This window comes from Microtus pennsylvanicus, chromosome X (assembly GCF_037038515.1).
Source record: "Microtus pennsylvanicus isolate mMicPen1 chromosome X, mMicPen1.hap1, whole genome shotgun sequence".
Classification (NCBI taxonomy): Eukaryota; Metazoa; Chordata; class Mammalia; order Rodentia; family Cricetidae; genus Microtus; species Microtus pennsylvanicus.
The window spans coordinates 2,708,111-2,724,712 of record NC_134601.1 but is presented as its reverse complement, the minus strand read 5'-3'; the positions used below and the strand labels follow the sequence as shown (position 1 = coordinate 2,724,712).

At 42.7% G+C, this 16,602-nt stretch overlaps 1 protein-coding gene across 1 annotated transcript in view; it reads right to left on the bottom strand.

Moving 5' to 3' along the window:
* LOC142841638 (uncharacterized) overlaps positions 1-16,602 on the bottom strand; it is a 29,554-nt gene that overhangs the window by 11,579 nt on the left and 1,373 nt on the right. The window contains exons 2-3 of the mRNA XM_075958542.1: positions 10,232-10,439; positions 5,019-5,097 (exon numbers count right to left, since the gene is read on the bottom strand). Coding sequence (XP_075814657.1) covers positions 5,019-5,097; positions 10,232-10,439 — 287 coding nt within the window. The remainder of the gene's footprint in view (positions 1-5,018; positions 5,098-10,231; positions 10,440-16,602) is intronic.

The window sequence follows — 16,602 nt, the reverse complement described above, 5'->3', positions numbered from 1 at the left end:
GGTTATTGTCTACACATACTACCAGTACTAGAAACCTCTTGGGGCCAGAAAAAGGGTTCAGTTGGTAATGTTTCTTATGCAAGTATGGGGACCTGAGTTCAGATCCACAGCGTGTAGATAAAAGCCAGGTATTATGGCATGCGCCTGTAATCCCAGAGCTGGGAAGACCAGGAAGATCCCCGCAACCTGCTGGTCAGGCAATCTAACTGAATTGGGGAGCTCCAGGTTCAGTGAGAGACCCTGTCTCAAAAAAACAGAGGGAAGAAAGATCGAGAAAGACATCTGACATTAAACTTCATTCTCCCCAATTATGCATGCACACTTACACACGCACCTACACATACAGCCTTATAAACACACACGAACAAAACATCAAATATTTACTGATCATTCAGTATATGCACATGTTATGCTAAATGCTTTATAATGATAGATGTGATTATCAAAAGAAGCCTATCATGTCAATGTTATCATATTCTCATCCTACAGATGATGCAGTTATGGCACAGAAAAGGTAATTTGGCACCAAACAACTGAGCTGAGCTTATACATATAGTGTTATTTAGTAGTGTCCTTGCATTTCCACCCTTCTTCAACAGAAACTGATCTGCCTTAGTTTTATTTCACTCTTTTTTCCAATGAAATTGCTTTTACAATTGAACCCAGGTCCTCTGCAAAGCAACAAATACTCCTAACCACTGAGCCATCTCTCCAGGCCCTTCATCAGCCTTTTGCCACAGTTACTGGAGCAGAGATCTCCCACTGAATACTCTTGCATATACCTTTGCCTTTTTCTAATCTACTTTTGACTCTAAAGGCAAGATAATTTACAAAAAAAACCTTTTAATGTATGTTATTTTTGAGATAGACTATCATGTAACCCCAGATTGGCATTGAACTTGCTGACCTTGTAGCTGAGGATGACTTTGAACTTCTGATCTTTCTGCTTCCACCTCCTGGGCTTTGGAATTGCAGGTATAAAGCATCCTATCCAGTTTATGTGGTACTGAGGATCAAACCCAGGGATTTTTGTACATGCTACAGGCAAGCACTCTATGAATTGGCTGCATCCTCAGCTCATGAAAACAGGGTGATCTTTAAAGTTATTATTTTTATTTTTAATTAAGTGTATATGTATGTTTGTACATATAAGTGCATTTCTCCCTTGGAGGTCAGAAGAAGACATCAGACCTCTAGAAACAGGAGTTGTACTGAGAACAAGGATGGGTGCTGGGAACTCCAATCTTCTTAAAGAACAGCAAGTTCTTACCCTCTGAGCTTTATCTCTCCAGCCCCCGGGTATTTTTTTTTTTTGAGACAAGGTTTCTCTCTGCTGTCCGTGCTGTGCTGAAACTTACTTTGAAGATCAGCGTGGCCTTGAACTCAGAGAAGTGCCTGCCCCCGCCTCCCGAGTGCTGGGATTAAGGGCATGCACCCCAAAGAGATTTCTTTCTTTCTTTCTTCTTTTCTTTTCTTTCTTTCTTTTGTTTTGTTTTGTTTTGTTTTGTTTTGTTTTGTTTTGCAAGACAGGGTTTCTCTGTGAAACAGTCCTGCCTGTCCTGGAACTCACTCTGTAGGCCAGGCCATCCCGGAACCACCTGCTTCTGCCTCCCAACTACTGGGATTAAAGGCACCCGGCCCAAAGTGATTTTTCAAAACTGAAAATTTGTTAATAGCAACCATTGCCTTAGAACTCTTTAGTGACTTCTCATTGAGCATAAAATAAGACACAGAATCTTTGGTATGACCTGAATGCAACAAAAAGGTCCTGTATTGTTGCATTGTTGGTTGGTTGGTTGGTTGGTTGGTTGGTTGGTTGGTTGGTTTTATGTTTTTAAGACAAAATCTTACAGTGTAGTTTAGTCTGGCCTTGCTCTAGAGCCCAGTCTGCCCTTAAACTCCCAATCTCCCTACTTTGACTTCCCAAGAGCTGGAATTATAGGTATGTGCCACCACAGCTCAGTCTATTAGATCCTGCACTAGTGTACTGGTCGCATGACTTCCCAAGAGCTGGAATTACAGGCATGTGCTACCACAGCTCAGTCTATTAGATCCTGTACTAGTCTACTGGTCACATGACTTCCCAAGAGCTGGAATTACAGGTATGTGCCACCACAGCTCAGTCTATTAGATCCTGCACTAGTGTACTGGTCGCATGACTTCCCAAGAGCTGGAATTACAGGCATGTGCTACCACAGCTCAGTCTATTAGATCCTGTACTAGTCTACTGGTCACATGACTTCCCACCTTTATACTGCGAGCTACCTTTCAAATAAGCGCATGCTTTATTTTCTCCACATTCTATTTCTTTTTTCTCCCAGCTCATCAAATATGCTATTTTCTTTTTTGAATTTAAAATATTTTATGTTTTTGAAATTAAAGTGTAATTACATTGTTTTCCTCTTCCCCTTCCTCTCTCCAACCCTTCCCATGCACTCCCATGCTCTCTCTCAAATTCATGGTCTCTATTTCTTTAATGATTGCTTATTTATTAATTTATTATTTGTGTGGGAGTATATGTATGCCATTGCACATGAGTCAAAGGAAACTTTCAGGAGCCAGTTCTGCCCTTCCTCCATACATGTTCTAGGAACTGAACTCTCAGTCATACACTGGAGGCAAGGAGAGTAGGGGAGTAGAGTGGGAGCAGAGTAGGAAGGGAGGGAAGGGAGGGAAGGGAGGAGAATGAAAGGAGGTAGGAGGGAAGAAGGAGGGTGAGGGAACAGGAAGTAGTGGGAGGAAGAGAGGAAGGGGAAGAGGGAAGGAAAGCAAAGGAGGTGGAGAGGAAGGAGAGGGAAAGGGTGTGGTTAGGAAAGGGAAAGGAAGAGGAATTAAGGAGAAAAGGGGGAGTGAAAAAAGATGATGGGGAAGAGAGAGGGAGAGGAGAGGGAGAGGGTGGGATAGAGTGGGAACGAGAGAGGAAAAGAGGGTGAGGAGAAAATGGGAGGATGGAGAAGAGAAAAAGGATGGAGAAGGAGAGGAAAAGGAATGGAAAGGAGAAGAATGGAAAGGGTAGGGAAAAGGAGGGGAGGAGGGGAGAAAGGAGAGGGTGGGGCTAAAGAAGAGAGGGAGAGGGAAAGGGCTTGAGGAAGTAGGAGAGGAGGGGAGGAGGATATAGGAAGAAGAGGGAAATGGGAGGGGGAGAGGGATCAGGTGACTGAGAGGGGAGTGGGAGGGTCAGGAAAGGTGGGAGGCAGGAGGGGAGGAGGGTGGGAAACAGAATAGGAGAGAAAGGGAAAAGAAAAGGGGAAAGAAGAGCGGGAGGGAGAAGGTATCGAGGAGGGGGGGGGAATGGAGGAGGAGGGAGGAGGAGGATGAGGTGAGGTGGAAGAAAAGGGGGAGGGGATGAGGAATGGGGCAGAAAGAGAGGAGGGAGAAAGAAGGAGAGAGATGGGAAAGGGAAGAGGGAAGGAAGACAGAGGAGGAAAGGGGAGTGGGAGAAAGGAGAGGGGAGGTGAAAGAGAGAATGGGGAAGATGTTAGGGAGAGGGAAGAATGAGGGGAAGAAGATATGAGAGAATGAAGAAGGATGAAAAGGGGGAGGTTGTAGAAGATAGGGGAGGGGAGAAGAATTGGGGAGTTGGGAAGGGGGTGGAGAAGGGGAGAGGAAGGAGGGGAGGAGGATGGAGAGACAGGAGAGGGAGGAGCAGGGAGGAGGGGAGCAGGGAGGAGGAGTAGAGGAGGGAGGGAAAAGAGAAGAGGAAGGGGAAGAGGGGAGGTTGAAGAGTAGGCTAGAAAGGGAGGGAGAGCGAGAGGAAGAAAAGTGAGTGGGGATGAGAAGGGGAGGATGGGAAGTGGGGAGAAGGAGAGGATGTAAAGAAGAGAATCTGAGGAAGCTAGAGCTGAAAGAAATGAGCAGTGGTAAGAGGAGAAGAGGGGTAGGAAAGAGGAGGGAGCAAGAAAAAGGAGGTAAGGGAAGAGGGGGTGTAGAGGGAAGAAGTGGAGGAAGAGGAGGCACTGGGGAGGGAAGGTGAGTTAGGGGTCTAGGAGAAGGAAAGAAGGATCAAAATATATAGCTTCCCAATGTTTTATGAGGCTAGCATTACCCAGATCCTCAAGCCAGTAAAAATATCACAAGACAACTGTAGACTAATGCCAAAAGATTTATCCCAGGAATCTGAAGGTGATTCAACATAAGAAAATCTGCATAATACACCCTATTAATAGAACAAAAGGGAAGAACACACAATTATTTCAAATGATACAGAAAAAGTACTACAACAATTCAAACAGGTAGGAGTAGATGGGAGCCTCCTTAGCATGACAAAGGCCCCTCATAGATTAGTCAATGGTGGGAGCCTTGAAAATCCACCCACCCTTCCAGCAGCAAGACAAAGGCAGGTGCTTGTTGAAACTAGAGAGGTGGTGATTCAAACACGGTCTGAAAGCCTAGCACAGAGCATCCTTAAAATAGTTCATTGAATGTTGTGTGAGCAACAATTTACATCACCTAAAAAAATTTTCTTATGATGAATCATTTATTCTTTTGACTTACTGACCTATAGGACTCTTTTCTATTTTCCTAGCTTTAATTAGCAGAAAAGGAGCTTATAATTTAGAGATTGCCTGGTAACACTATGAATAGGAAATTCTAACTATGATTCCAGATGAATACGTGAGATAAACGTTTAACTAAAAGGGGCTGCAAACCACTTTTAGGAAAGCCTGAGAAGGGAATGGAAACTCGATGACTTTACATATGAGAACCTAACTTCGTCTTCAATTCATCAGGGATTTAAAAGCTAATTCGGTTGCAGCTGCAGCAAAGTAATCAGAACAGCACTGGGTGTGTTTGTTTTCTGTTGGCAATGTTTAGAGAAGCTGTTTCCCAAAGCCAGGACTTTCTAGAAATGCACATTCTCAGGCTCCGTCCCAGACCTTGTGAGTCAGAAACCCTGAGAAGAGAGACCTAGCCGTGTTTTAACAAGCCCTCCGTGCTCCACACTCAAGTCTGAGGGCCACCGGAGGAGACGAAGAAGCACGTCTCCCGCAGGGATGGCCCAGGAAGCGTTTTCTTACCAAAGCATGGCGATTCAGAAATGGTAAGCTGTTCCTTCTCATTCTTAAGTTGTCCACTTGGAATCCCTGTGAGTTATCACTAAGACAAAAGAAAACATGTGGCTTATAAAATCCATTACCAACTTTTCAAAGAAATACAACTTATGGTTAAAGAGGAACACTGTGAGCTCAAATGGTGGAGACATCTGTGTGGATGTTTACACACACACACACACACACACACACACACACACACACACACACAGAGAGAGAGAGAGAGAGAGAGAGAGAGAGAGAGAGAGAGAGACAGACAGACAGACAGAGAGACAGAGAGACAGAGAGACAAAGAGAGAGACAGAGAGAGACAGAGACAGACAGGGAAAGACAGGGAGAGACAGAGAGGCTTACTCATCCAAGCTTAAACAAGTTGCATTGTAAGGTAAGAAATTCTCAGATACGCCATTTTACCCCTAAGTGTTCTCCTGGAAATAAGCATAATTTTCTGTAACCTTGGAAATACACCGCTTTTTTGTGTAAACCTGTAACTTATTTAATTTTAGGGTCGGAGCTATAATGTACAAGCACAAATTCTCAATGGCTGAACTGTTACATAAAGAACCACAACCAACAGCAGGGCTCAAAGAAACAGATGTCGGCAGGTCAGCATTGCCCTGCCCTGTTAAAATGGTTTTGAATTCATTGTGTACTCTAAAGAGGTTTCACATCTTTAAAAAAAAATCAAACTCAGTATTTCCAGCTTCAGTTAAAAATTTGCAAGTTTGTGCAACACTGGACCACATTCCCACACCACAAACAAGGGCAGCCAACCACCACGCACTAAAAATGGCATCTGTGTTCCCAGCTTGACAGTTGTCTACATAGGCGCTCTCAGCCCTAGTCACCTTATCACCCAGAAGAAGCCATCTTTTACTTTTTATGTTTCTTTTTATCATAACTTCTCAGTTTAACTCCCAAGAAGTCACAAAAAGAATACAAAACGATTCCCGTGTGTCATTTATTCAGCTCTCTCTACCGCCTCGAAGAAATCATCTTTAGCCAGGAGTGGTGGTACATGCCTATAATCCCAGCACTTGGGAAACCAAGGCAGGAGAACCAGGAATTCCTTGCCAGTCTTAGCTACAGAGTGAATTTGAGGCTAGCCCCTAGGCTATATGAAACCTTGTCTCTCTCTCTCTCTCTCAAAAAGAAACATTTCTAACACCTTCTTGCTGCTTATATCCAATCAAGCGCCAGTCATTTAGGCTGTACCCCTACACTCTATTTTCTGTCCATCTTCTTCTTTTTAGGATCGTTGCCAAAAACCACTTCAAAGCATTTTTCCTTATACACAAACTGCACAATAGTCTCTTTGGCCTCCTCACCTCTGTTCTTTCCCTATTTCAAGCTATTTAGCAGACTGCCGGGGTCACCTTCCTAAAGAACAGCTTGCTCTCTAGCTCACAATTTTCAGAGGCTATTATCTGCCACATTCAGGGCGTTATTATGACATTCAAAGCCCTCCGCAGTCTGGCTACAGACTTTTGGGTTTCAGGCACTAAGAAAATTTTAGAACGAAATCTAGACACAAACATAGCTTCTCTGGTTTTCTTTTGTCCAGTATAGCACAGTGAAGTGGGCAGAGTTCACAGCAACCTAGCCTGTACTTTAGAGCCAGACAAGAGGAGAACTTACGGGCTACAGACACAAAGCCGGTGAGAGTTAGAAACATTGCTACTCTTATGTGATCGGTATACATTACATACATATATTGAAATATACAGAGTGACAAATGTAAGTATTGGTGTTAATCTGATCTTTATAAAACTGTAAGGAAATTGGATTAGCAACCACCTTAATTGGATTATTAAACATCATACATATGTATTGAATGAGATTGCTGTACCCCACAATTATGTAAATTAATAATTCATTTTAAATACTATTGTTGACCACTATCATTAATTTTATCTATTATTTTACTGTGATGGTGGGGAGTGGAGCCAGTGCCCAGTATGTGGTAGCTCGCCCATTGAACTATATTCTCAGCCCTCCTTTGACTCACTGTTACCTAGGTCGGTCTGAATTCCATCTCACAGCTTAGGTAGGTCATGAACTTGAAATTTTCCTGCCTCGGTCTTCTACGTAGCTAAGAGTATAGGCCACCAGGCCCATTGGATATTTTACTGGTGAAAGGGTCGCATGTTATGTGAGGGACAAAGAACCCTAGAGTACAAAACAGTCCTGCCCGGGAAGGAACAATTGGCAACTGCCTTATAGATTTAAGTATGTTGAAGTTTCAACTAAAAATAGATTAGTGGGAGGAAAAGACCTTTGCTTAAGATCAACAGATCATTAAAGGAGCAGGCAAACATTTAAAGCCAGCGCTACACACAGATTTGACCGTTCAGCTGTCTGTATAAACCTATGCTTGTCTATTTCCAGGCTTATTCCGTATACTTGAAATGTTACCTAAGCTCTTCATTCCTATATTTTCTTTGCCTCCTTTAATTTTGGTTTGTTTCAGGTAGGGTCCTATGAAGTTGAGGCCTGTCTCCACCTCTTTGTGTAGCCAAGGTTGACTTTGAACCCCTGATTCTCCTGCATTCACCTCCCAAGTTTCGGAGTGCTAAGATTATAGTTTGCATAATACCCAGCTGACTTCTCCTTCCTCCTCCTCTTTCTGTACTTGTGTGCATTCCCATTCTCTCTCTCTCTCTCTCTCTCTCTCTCTCTCTCTCTCTCTCCCCCCCACATACACCACATACACACGTGTGTGTTGATCTTTAAAAACAGTCTCTCACTATGTAACCAAAGCTGGCCTTGAGCTCCCTGAACTCTGGAACTCCACTTCCAGAATGCTAGGAATACAGGCATGGGCCACCGCACGTAGCTGTCCTCTAACTTGGAACAAAGCAGAGGCAATATAACCGGATCATGTTCACATGTCCCATGTCAAATGTCAGTATACAACTTATCTAAGCACCAGTAGATCTGTGTTAATTATTCCTGAAACAACCCCTTAGTAGGATGAGTACTATTCTTCTAGGTTAGTAAGAATTCAATAAACTAGATAGTGGATAAACCTTGAAAGCACCACACAGTAAATATTAAGGCTTTGGGGCTGTAAAATTTCTGTTGTTACCTCTCTTCTATGTCACTGTAGAATGAAGCCAGAGGGCTGTAGAGGGGGAAGCCATTGGCAGGGAGTCCAAAATACTTAATATTTAAAGGTTTTGTTTTGTTTGTGTGAGTAGGGCCTCACTATATAGACCTGGCTGACATCAAAATTGCTATGTAGTCCAGGCTGGCCTTGAACTCACAGCAACTCTTTTGACTCAGCCTGCTACATCCTGTGATTACAGGAAGATGGCATCTGGTTAAGCAAAGGTTTCTGTATATGTTTGTCTGTGTGTGGTGATGGGGATCGATCCCAAAGTCCCATACATGCTAGGGAAACAGTTTACTAGAGAGTTACACCCCTATCTCAATTTCTAATCATTTAAAGAAAGGCCAGAGGAAAAAAAACAATTAAAACCTTCAGAGCTAGTTCCAGGACAGGCTCTAAAGCTACAGAGAAACCCTGTCTCAAAAAAAAGCCTACTTTATTTTTAAATATAGTATTAAAAACTACCTTAAATATAGTGAAGTGCTTAGTCTTACTGCAACTTGATATGCCATGTTTTGTTAATTTGATACTCATGGGAGACATGCCCTTTCCTGAACGGAAAGGAAGGAGTGGATTGGGGGATAGGAACAGAGGGGATGGGGGAGGGACTGGGAAGAGAGGTGGAATGGGAAACTGTAACTGGGTTATAAATTAATTTTTTTTAAAAACCTATCTTAAATATAGTATTTATATTATATACTTTGAATGTAGTATTGACGCTAGGTGTGGTAGCGCCTGCCTCTAATCACAACACTTAGGAGGTGGAGGCAAGAGATTACCAGTTGGAACACAACCTGTTCCATAAGACTCTGTCAAAGGTTTTGACATTAGCTATTAAGTTAATGAACTGGAGACTGCGAGTATAAAGAACTCATAATGATCCTTCGGTCCCAGTCTTCAGGGGCCAGGATTATGAGCATGAACCACCACACTCAGCTGTCCACACCTTTGACATAACACGGGAATCACGTGTGACATGCCTGAAGTCAGAGACCTGCCTATGTGAGGGCTTGTTTTCGTTTATAGCATATTGAGTGAGTTAGGGTGCAGTCAGAGACTTGCTCAGAAGGGAGAATTGGTCTAAAGTATTGAATCTCAAAACAAACAAATCAAAATACCCTGTTGTGCTTTATGTGCATCATGTATTAGTAAAAGTGCCAATGTCAAAAGTTTTGATGAGGTGAAATGATGAGATCCAGGTTCTACTGGGGGCGGGGATACAGTTTTGAAGTTTCAAGACTGAAGTCATTCCCAGTATGTCTCTTTCATTCTGCTTTCTGGTTGTGTCTCAGGATGTGAGCTCTCAGCTCTGCTCCAGTGACATGCTTGCCTGCCTGCAATGATCCCAAACTCTAAGCCTCTGAAACCATTAGCTCCAAATTAAATGTTTCTTTTTTAAGTTTCCTTGGTCATGGTGCTTTTTTCACAGCAATAAGAAATAAGTAAGACAACCACCTATATATTACTTATCTGCCCATATATCATATGTATACCTGTGCTTTGCACAAAAAAGTAAAATATACGTCTCAACCAATTATTTCCTCTTTTATGGCTAGGGATATTACCCACTGAGCGTGCATAAACAAGATATATCTCCAAATGTATTTGCTTGACAACTATTTCCATCTTCAGTGTGCAGGAGATAAAGGCCAAGCAAAGCGGGGGAGGACAGCTGAGAAAGTGAAAAGGCAATAGTCCTAACACATCTGGAGGCACAGGTGGAGGGATGTTCAGCTTCTTCAAAGGAGTGGCTAAGAGAAAAAGTGAAATTACAAAAATGTCATGTTCCACACCAACTGGTGGCGCTAGCTGGGTCCAGGCAGACCTGTCAGAAGAGAATGTTCAGGTTCAGGTATGTGTTAAGCTGAGATGGGATAGGGTGGGGTGAATGCTGTCCATCGGTTTGGCTCATCCACTCCTTCTTCTCCACTAGGCTGAGGTGGAGTCTAGACACCAGAAATATGGAAGATGCCTATAAGACCTTGATAAATAAAAGCAAGGAAATTCTACCAGGTGTCATTTTGTCCAGCACCCCCTTTTTGCCATCAGGTATGTCTACCCTGCTCACCCGAATCCATTGATCAATGGGATACTGCTGGATCTTCTAAAGAGGCTGGCATCTATAGTGGTGGGATCTGGTGGCAGGCCTAAATCCACTTCCATTTTCTCCTTTGCCACATCAGTGTTGAGGACAAAGCCACTACTTAGTTGGAAATTTTGAAGGGTGTCTGGCTCTTGTTGATTTAAGAACACATCGCTGTCTTGGTCCATAGATACTGTAAGGAGAAATGCAAATGGGGAAAGGGGAGAGAAGAGTGGCGGGAGCCCTTAGATGAGCAGAGGCACTCAGCTTTAAGCCCTAATGTCCCTAACACTTGTGAACATAAACCTGGGCAGGACTGGCCTCAAACCTTCTAGTCCCCACTTGGACCCCTAATTGCTGATGCAAACGGCTCAGTGAATTCTCCTCTCTTATTTTTCTAATCCATGGCAACAAGGAACTGTCAAAACAAAAACTATAGATTAACCATCCTGAGAAAACAAGGGCAGTTACACCTCCACCAGCTTCTTTTGTCCAGTCAAACAATGCACAGTAACTATGCAAGCAATTAGCATCCTTTATGACTCCAGCCAGACTCAGGAGCAGCAGTGGCGTGTATGTGCCATACAGGAACAGCCTTCCCATGGTTCTCCTTTCCCCTGTGCTCACCAGGAAGGGTGCTGTGCTAAAGGGTATTTATCTGCTCCTATGCTGACTGTGCCATTCAGGAAAGAAGCGAAAGGAGTCAGTTATTTAGGAAGACTTTGCCTTCTGCCCTATATTTCAGTTTTCCCGGGATGGGCCTGTCTTCTTTTATGACTAAAAGCAACAAGCTTGTTTAAAGGCATGTATGTTTCCTATAACAGCAGTCAAACTACATCCTTGTAACTGAAAAACACAACGAAAGTTCGAATGGGGTAGGTGGGAAGAGCAAAACGCTGTGTTTATGATTTTGGCTTTGATAAATCACTTTCACAACTGAAGCAAATGTGCATATAAAACATCATTTTCACCTTTTTTATGATAATCCTATATGAATATTTACAGTGCATTGAATCTGACTGTTAGTCCAAGTCCTCAGCTGATGTAAAGATATAACAGTAAAGTTTATTTTTTTAAAGCAAGCATCTCAGAATACATCCAAATCAATGTTTCTGCTATTGGTAGTATTGGTGCTTATACTCCTTTTAACGTCGATTCTACTTTACCTCTGCTTCCACAGCTCACAACACATAACTTCTCATTTAGAATTTTTTAGTACCATTTAATGAGACCTCCTCAGGGCTAAAACCTTAACTTCATGCTAATAATATTGGGGGTTTTGTTTGTTTGTTAGTTTTTTTTTTTTTTTTATGAGACAAGGTCTCGTGCTGTAGCCCAAGCTTACCTGGGACTTACCCTGTAGCACAGGCTAGCCTTGATCTTGTATCAATCCAACTACCTTAGCCTCTTGAATGTTTAGCAGCATGAGCCACCATGCCCTCGTTTGATTTTGTGTTTGCCTGTGTGTGCTTTTGTGTGTGTGGAGGGGTAAGGAGTACTGGGGATTGAACCTAGAGCATGGTGCATGCTGGGCAAATGCCTCACTGCCTGGCTATAACTTCAGCATGTTAGTAATAGTGTAAAGCTACAATTTTAGGAAACATATAGAATTGGCAGAAAAATGTAAATGAACCTAGTGAAATGGGATTTTTAAAATTAAAATAGCTCTAATATTCAAATATCATTTTGAAGTTTACAAAATGTTTTCACATGTCTCAATTGGCTCAATCAACAGCCTTGTTCAGCTCATCAGTGGTGAGCTTAAACTAATGGAATTGTCTTGAGATAGTTTGTGAAAAGTTATGACATGTAAGATCATAATCACTTATTTTTCATTCATTCTGGGAATAGAAGAAGAAAAACTTGATTATGCTGCCAGAATTAAATTATCTAAATCCCAGACATGAGGATGATTTGGAGTCTCCATTCCTGATGTAAGACAGGTTAATAATAGCTCCCATTTATTGGGCACTTATGTGCCTGGTACTATTCTAATCACTTTAAATATGTGATCACAGTTAAAGCTTACAATAATTCTGTGAGGTAGGCACCATCACAATGCCCTGATTTCAAAGGAAAGAACCGAAGCCCAGAGGGGTTATTCAAATTCCAACTACTAAGTGGCAAAGAGAAGATTCCTCAGCCTTTCTGGTTTGGTAAAAACATAACAGAAGAGGCACTTCTGAATGCTTGTCTGAACCCTATTTCTATACTCATAAACACTCACTACCTATTTATTAAATTACTATACGAATACATGCAAATTTAAATAACCTCTATATGGTAGTTTGAATGTCATTGGCCCCATAAGCCCATAGGGAGTGACACTATTAGGAGATGTGGTTTTGTTGGAGTAGGTGTGGCCTTGTTGGAGAAAGTGTGTCACTGTGGAGGTGGGCTTTGAGGTCTCAGATATGGCCACGCCATGCCCAGTGCCTCAGTTCAGCTCCTGTTGCCTTCTGATCAAGATATAGCCCGCATCATGTCTGCCTGCACGCTGTCATGCTCCCCATCATAATGAGTATGGACTGAACCTCTGAAACTGGAAGCAAGCCACCACAATTACATGTTTTCCTGATGAGTTGCTGTGCTCATGGTATCTCTTCGCAGCAACAGAAACCCTAACTAAAATATTATATTTCATAGTCATCTCATAAAATATATATATCACTACTATTTTACAGTACCTAGAGATCTCAAAAGATTAATGATACATAACTTGGTACCAGTAGAATCCAGTTTACCACCCATAATCTGAAAGGCATTGTTACAATTCCCTGGGTATGTGGAAAGTGTATAAAATATGGCTGCTAAGGTGATGAGAGCGAGCGCAAGGAAAGGGTAGTGCTTAAAGACAGAAGAGAGGACAGCGTGGCCAAAACCATGGAGTGCGCAAGGGGACAAAAGGCTCTCGCCTGCATCTTAATTTTCATGTAATACACTAATATTCTTGGGGGTGATTTGTTTTTGTTCTTGTCTTTTCTTTTGAGACAGAGTTTCTCTGTGCAGCAGCTCCTGTAGACCAGGCTGGCCTCGAACTCAGAGAGATCCTCCTGCCTCTGCCTCTCAAGTGCTGGGATTAAAGGTATGTACCACCACTGCCCCGGGGGGGGTGATACATTTTAATGACTGCATTTTTAATAAATAGATTAAGTTTCATACACCCAAGCATTTTAGATCACTTTTAAAAAAATCTAAATGCAATGAAAATATGCCATCGAAATGCAATAACTAAGAAATAAGAATAGTATAATGACAAGAAAAGAGAATTGGGGACTGTTTATAGAAAAGGGTGGTACACATCAAAGGAAGGCTTGAGTGAAACCGTGTTTCTCAGACATGAAGGGATAGTTATACTCATGAGGTCACAGCAACTGAGACTGCCTGCACAGAGCAAGCCAGTCAACATTCCAGCGTGGAGGAAGGAGGGCCTCACCAACTCCCACCCCTTACTGAAGAGCTACTGACAATTCATGGCTGCTGACTGAGGGAGAATCCGTGTTCTTTAGCAGTGTGGTCCCTGGCAGAATGACCATGCTTTAATGGCTGGCCTCTCACCCGTATGAAGAGGGAGGGGCAGTACTAACTGGACTCAATGGGTTATAAAAAATAAGATGCTTTGATGTTGGGAGGGGCCCAGGGGGTGAGATAGTCTTGGGAAGAGCTAAGGGGAGGGGTAGTGTATGAGTATAATCAAAATACATTGTACATATCTATGAAATTCTCAAATGATTAATCAAGAACATTATACTTAAAATATAAACTGAAAAGGGTGGCACAGAAATATGAAATGACTAACCATATAAGATGGCAATGATTCTATTACTCAAAGAGGGGGACTTCTCTTTCACAAGAGAAGATTTACATCCCAGAAAATGAAAATCTTTAAAGACATAGACAAGACTCAGTACATCTACAAGTGAGAATATCAAAAGGATCAAGTACTGTAGTGATATTTCATTTGTATGTTAATAAATAAAACTTGGTGAAGATCAGAATGCAGAACAGCCACACTAGCCAGCCATAGAGGCCAGGCTGTGATGGCACACACCTTTAATCCCAGCAGCTACATCAATTAGCCATAGAGGCCAGGCGGTGGTGGCACACACCTTTAATCCCAGCAGCTACATCAATTAGCCATAGAGGCCAGGCGGTGGTGGCACACACCTTTAATCCCAGCAGCTACATCAATTAGCCATAGAGGCCAGGCGGTGGTGGCACACACCTTTAATCCCAGCAGCTACATCAATTAGCCATAGAGGCCAGGCGGTGGTGGCACACACCTTTAATCCCAGCAGCTACATCAATTAGCCATAGAGGCCAGGCTGTGGTAGCACACACCTTTAATCCCAGAACCCACATTAGTTAGCCGTAGAGGCCAGGCTGTGGTAGCACACACCTTTAATCCCAGAACCCACATTAGTTAGCCGTAGAGGCCAGGCTGTGGTGGTGCACGCCTTTAAACCCAGCACTAGAGCGGAATATAAAGTGGGGTGAGACAGGAACTCACTCTCAGACTGAAGACTTCAAAGAGGTAAGGGCTCTCCAGTGGCTTGGCTGCTCTGCTTTTTTCATCTTCAGCTTGAACCTCAATATCTGTCTCTGGGTTTTATTATTCATGACACAATACTACAAAGCCAGAGGAATTCTATATACTATAATGGCAAACATGGCATCCAAAGAGAGTTTCTTACTTCTTTATAGCTATACATTAATACACTCACCGTCAGTGTCTTCTCTTCCACCACAGGCCATGCTCTCAGAGCAATGGTTTGCTTGGACCTTTAGCTTAAAACTTATACTATCTTCTGCTTTGTCCCAGTCTGCGCCTACCTGCCAGTGGCCTCATCTGAAAAAGGTGTCTCACAGGCATGTCATAATCAGACATGCCATAATCATATCCTTATTTGGTAGGTAGCCACAGCAACTTTAAAGTTACAGTTGAACCTTTAGTTCCCACAAGAGCAAGTCAAAGGGAAGTTAAATCCCTGGCCATAAACCACAAATAACCCAAACATCTTAAAAGAGTCACATGGAAGGCACCAAAATCTAGGTAGACAACAATGATGTGAAGGAAACTGGAGATGGGGGCTATAGAGAAGGCTCAGTAGTTAAAAGTCTGTACTGCTCCTAAGTTCAGCTCCTGACACTCAGCTCACAACTATCCAGACCTGAGGTAACAGATATCTCTGGCCTGCTTAGATATGTGAACACACACACACACACACAATAAATATATAAATAAATCTCAAACATTACAAGCTCTTGCCATTGCTCCTGGTCACCCTTCAGAATTTGACGCTAAGACCCTATTACTGAAAACAGCATATACTGGTATCACAGAACATGGGGCAATCAAGCTGTACTGACTATTGGCTATCATTCATAGTTCTGGAAGGTACTATGTATATTATCAGGGGAGAAACGGAATCATCACTCCTACCCAGCAGTGAAGCCTGTGAGCTATAGTAGTGACCAGCCTGGCAAGATATGCCCATTGGTACAATAGAAACAAAAATGCCGCAGGAGTAACTGTGCTGGTTTGGATGAGAATGGTACCCATAGGTTCATCTGTCTCGTATGTCATTTGTCATCGGTCTCCAGTTGGTGGAAGCATTTGGGAAGGACTAGAAGGTGTGGCCTTTTTAGATCTGTGTCACTGAGGGAAATCTTTGAGGTTTCAAAAGACTTGCACTGTCTAAATTACTTTACTATTGTTGGGGTGAAACACTGTGATCAAGGCAACTTATAAAAGAAAGCATATAATTGGGCTTACACTTTCAGAAAGTTAGAGTCCATGATAGTAGAACAAAGACATGACATCAGGAGCAGCTGAGAGTTCATATCTTGATCTGAAAGGAATTGGTTACACTTTCAGAAAGTTAGAGTCCATGACAGAACAAAGACATGACATCAGGAGCAGCTGAGAGTTCACATCTTGATCTGAAAGGAGGAGGCAGGGAGCACACTGGGAATGGCTAAAGTATTTTGAAAACTCATCCTCATTGAAACCACTACATTCAACTCCCTGGCCACTGTGGGCTCATGGCTATATCTTTTTTGGTTGTTTGTTTTTGTTTTTCGAGACAGAGTTTCTCTATAGCTTTGAAACCTGTCCTGGAACTAGCTCTGTAGACCAAGCTGGCCTCAAACTCACAGAGATCTGCCTGCCTCTGCCTCCCGAGTGCTAAATAAAAAAAGATTTATTGTGTGTGTGTGTGTGTGTGTGTGAGAGAGAGAGAGAGAGAGAGAGAGAGAGAGAGAGAGAGAGAGGGAGGGAGGGAGGAAGAGAGAGAGAGAGAGAGAGAGAGAGAGAGAGAGAGAGAGAGAGAGAGAGAGAGAGAGAGCCAGAAGAG